Source organism: Sinocyclocheilus anshuiensis, unplaced genomic scaffold (genome assembly GCF_001515605.1).
Source record: "Sinocyclocheilus anshuiensis isolate Anshui unplaced genomic scaffold, SAMN03320099.WGS_v1.1 scaffold1, whole genome shotgun sequence".
Taxonomy (NCBI): domain Eukaryota; kingdom Metazoa; phylum Chordata; class Actinopteri; order Cypriniformes; family Cyprinidae; genus Sinocyclocheilus; species Sinocyclocheilus anshuiensis.
Genome location: NW_015539843.1, coordinates 157881 through 162195, shown reverse-complemented (window position 1 = coordinate 162195; position 4315 = coordinate 157881). Strand labels below are relative to the sequence as shown.

The following is a 4315-nucleotide window of genomic DNA, read 5'->3' as shown; positions in this document are numbered from 1 at the left end:
TTCACAATTGCTCATTTCCTTCATCCTTATCAAGTACAGAATATGTGCATCATGTTATTCGAATGATTTGGATGCTGAGAGAGGCATCAGTGAGTCAATAACCAAACTGATTTATGTAAAACTATGAATAAGTTGTGCTAAAAGTGGAAATTAAGGGCCCTGTTTGTGAAAACAAATCGTAAATAAAAAAATTCTTATGCAAATTGTTGCATTCAGCTGCACAATTTACACGTGAATGGATTTATGAACCATTTAAATAGACATTTGTTCCTTCCAAAGTGACTAAACAAAGTTAGAATCCCTCCTTCCCTACTTTTGACACCCATTGCAAAAAAAAAAAAAACACTTGGTCACACAGATTCAAAATACACCTTTTTCATCAGAAGGAAAGCATCGACATGACTGCATACAACACAGACAAATCTCACCCAACTGACTGGACACAACACAAACCATTGTGCACTGAATAAGGCAAATATGAGGAGGCTTACTTCCACTAGGAGTTTCATGACCTGTCGGTGCTTTAAAAAAAAAATCCTGTCAAAAGTGGCAGAACACACTGTTTTCCCTCAAGGTATTTGTAGAAATATAAGCCCTGTCTAGTCACAGCAAAACCTACATTTCATATTTGTGCTAACTCCTAAAACTTTGTGCTAGGTTATTAGGTTATTCACTGAGAACAGCAGGTCTAGATGAAAAATGTGCCAAAAAATATAGTTTAATAATAATAATAATTATTAGTAGTAGTATTGAATATTTGTTACATTAAAATAATATGACATTTTATTACATTTAAGAGATATTCAATTTATTAGTATTATAATTACAATTATAATTATTAATTAATTATTTGATCAAATATTAAACAACTTTATTATTAACAATAATAATAAATTGAATGTCCATTAAAATGAATACAATTAAATATTTTTCTAATTAAATAAATATAGATTTTATTTTATTATCCAAGAACATCCCTTGCATTGTATATTTATAACAAGACATCTTAGTAAGTCACATTAAGTGAGCGTTTCTGTGCTTTTAAGAATCAAACATGGGCAGACAGAACTTGCAGAACAGTTTCAATGTCATAAAGCTGAAGTTGTGGTCATGAAAGCCCTAGTTTCCACCACTTCCCTTTCTCTTTTCCATGGCCAATCCAAGTGATTACAGAAACAGAAGATGGGAGAAATGTTCTTTTTCCCACCTTCTAAGGTAATTTCTCTGCAATTCCATCCTCCTTATCTCGGCTGCTGTGAGGAGAGTTATGTGAAACTATTTGACAGCACCAAGCCTTTTTAATAGATTCTTTCCCTTGGAGAGCAGTCCTGATTTCTTAGAGTCAGCTCGGGGGCGCCGGATGGGACTGCCGGGCCCCTGGGCTGCGGGGCCGGACCCCGGGATGTGTAGGCGCACTGTGGGGGTGGCACTTCTTCTGGGAGGACCCGCTTTTTCCACGGGAACCTAACGGAAGACCCGCAAGGGACAGTTCAGGGCTGGATGTTTAAAAAGAAAAGAAGGTGTTTCTTTGCCTTTTAAAGCATCTCAATGTCATTACTGTACAACAGACACTCCATCTCCTCTCACAGTCCTTTCTGTCCCAGCAGGGCCACCTTACAGTCAATTATCAATCAATAGTACATTTTGCATCATGAATAATACACCCAGACAGTAGGGGGCGGCGCTCTAAATCTATGAATGATATGTGGTGAAACCCGAAAAATCGAGAGTGCTTCACTTCAGATTCTAGCTAAACTCTCATTAAAATATTAATAAACTGTTCAGACTGCATGTGCAACACAAAATCATAAGAAATTTACTGTTTATACACATTGACATGACAGTAATCTCAGTTTTAGTGACAATCATCTAATTAGGAACTCCTTAAAGGAATAGTTCAACCAGAGATGAACATTTGCTGAACATTTACTCAACCTCAGGCCATTCAAGATGTAGATGAGTTTGTTTCTTCATCAAAACATATTTGGAGAAATTATTAGTATTAGTATAAGTATTACATCACTTGCTCACCAGTGGATCCTCTGCAGTGAATGGGTGCCGTCAGGAAAACATCAAAGTCAGACTAGACAACTTTTTCACTGGAGAAAGTAATATTAATAGCCAGAAGCAATGGTTTAAAGTTAAAAACATCTTAATGACACACAAGACGTTAACGGATGTCTGGATTACTGGATTATTGTGATGTTTTAATCAGCTGTTTGGACTCTCATTCTGACGGCACCCATTCACTGCAGAGGATCCATTGGTGAGCAAGTGATGCAATGTTAAATTTCTCCAAATCTGTTCAGATGAAAAAACAAACCCATCTACATCTTGGATGGCCAGAGGGTGAGCACATTTTCAGCAAATTTCCATTTTGGGTGAACTATTACTTTAACAGCAAAAACATATCTTTTACATGCCATAATTTGCCCTTAATATCAGTTGTATAGTTGCATAACACAACATTTAAATTAATATTTATGCCAACAGCAACATAATCTATAATGGTAATGAAAAGAGAAGTATTTAATTTACCAGTCTTTTGAAGTAATCTAAAGGGGTGGGGGTAAGGGTGTCAGGGGTCCAATTCTGACCGTGCAACAATGGCCTTAAAGCTTCTTATGACTTACAGTAGGAGTCAATGAAAGACGAACATTATAATGGACAACACCCAGAGAAACAACTGAAGATACCAGCTGTGCCTGTCTAATGCACTGACAGCAGTGGACCAATCACAGCTCTCGGAGCATCCATACTTGTGGTACTGTGAACTGATGCACAAAAAATATGACATGGTAATTCCAGGCCATTAGAATTATAGGGGTGTTTTGATGAGTAACTTGGTCGGTGCATGTATCTGTAGGGAATTTGTGTGCATACTAAGACTGTCAGTTTAAACCTATTTAACTGCTATTAATTAAATTGTAATTTTAATGAATAAAAATGTATTTTTTGAATAATAAAAATATTGTTTTAATAAAAATATTTTAATCAATTTAGATCTTTAAAAATGTTTTAAATAAAATGTTAATATTAAAATTGCAAACATTAAAAATCACATAATTATAAATCTATCACCTTTCAGCATGGTAACTTCACCAAGGGTGTTGGAGCCAAATCAAACCTGCTTTAAAAAAGCTTCATTTACAAAAGTGGCTGCAAGAATGCATAAACTTAACAATCAATTCAGTCAAGTTTAGGAAACAGTATATAACTAAAATCTACTCTTTAGATAGATAAGGGTAATGATACTTATGCTTGCTGGACATTTTAGATCATTCTTAAGAGTTCATGGAAATAGTGCACCCCAATCACACACACACACCTTTATGATCTGGCTGACCTTGCCAATGTTTCAGTATTCATTTCAAAAGCATTTATTGTGAATTTGTGCTCAGTGTGGTATGATAGTGTGCACAGCTACAGGAGAGGAGAGGGTTTGTCCCAGGGCTTACACTAAGAAGCTACTAAACTGCACACATTAGAGAAGAGAAGGGGTGGGGGTAAGGGTGTCAGGGGTCCAATTCTGACCGTGCAACAATGGCCTTAAAGCTTCTTATGACTTACAGTAGGAGTCAATGAAAGACGAACATTATAATGGACAACACCCAGAGAAACAACTGAAGATACCAGCTGTGCCTGTCTAATGCACTGACAGCAGTGGACCAATCACAGCTCTCGGAGCATCCATACTTGTGGTACTGTGAACTGATGCACAAAAAATATGACATGGTAATTCCAGGCCATTAGAATTATAGGGGTGTTTTGATGAGTAACTTGGTCGGTGCATGTATCTGTAGGGAATTTGTGTGCATACTAAGACTGTCAGTTTAAACCTATTTAACTGCTATTAATTAAATTGTAATTTTAATGAATAAAAATGTATTTTTTGAATAATAAAAATATTGTTTTAATAAAAATATTTTAATCAATTTAGATCTTTAAAAATGTTTTAAATAAAATGTTAATATTAAAATTGCAAACATTAAAAATCACATAATTATATATTAATAAATTAAAAATATAAATATTAGTAAATAATAAACATATTAATCAGTACATATGAATGAAACATTTAAATATTAATAAAATATTTATTAAAATAAAAATGCAATTAATCACGTCTTTTAGTTCATATGTAAATTCTGAAATGGTGATTTGAGCCATTCAAACTTAAAAACATAAACTTAATGATTTTGTGAGTCTGTGACCAATTTTTATAAATCTTTTGTGTAAATGGTTGGTGTGAATGTGTGATATGCATGTGTTTTGTGCATACCAGGAGCAACAGTAATAAGGACCCGCGTCGTGT

The 4315-nt window shown here is 34.7% G+C and overlaps 1 protein-coding gene across 2 annotated transcripts in view; it reads right to left on the bottom strand.

Moving 5' to 3' along the window:
- Positions 1–944: 944 nt before the first annotated feature.
- LOC107684492 (RIMS-binding protein 2-like) overlaps positions 945–4315 on the bottom strand; it is a 31901-nt gene continuing 28530 nt past the window's right edge. Inside the window, exons 19-20 of one of the 2 annotated variants that reach the window (XM_016480748.1) lie at positions 3075–3127; positions 2537–2555 (exon numbers count right to left, since the gene is read on the bottom strand). In XM_016480748.1, coding sequence (XP_016336234.1) covers positions 3122–3127 — 6 coding nt within the window. In that variant the 3' untranslated portion in view covers positions 2537–2555; positions 3075–3121. Of the gene's footprint in view, positions 1465–2536; positions 2556–3074; positions 3128–4315 lie in introns of those variants that run through there. The other variant, XM_016480747.1, reaches the window with a different exon arrangement.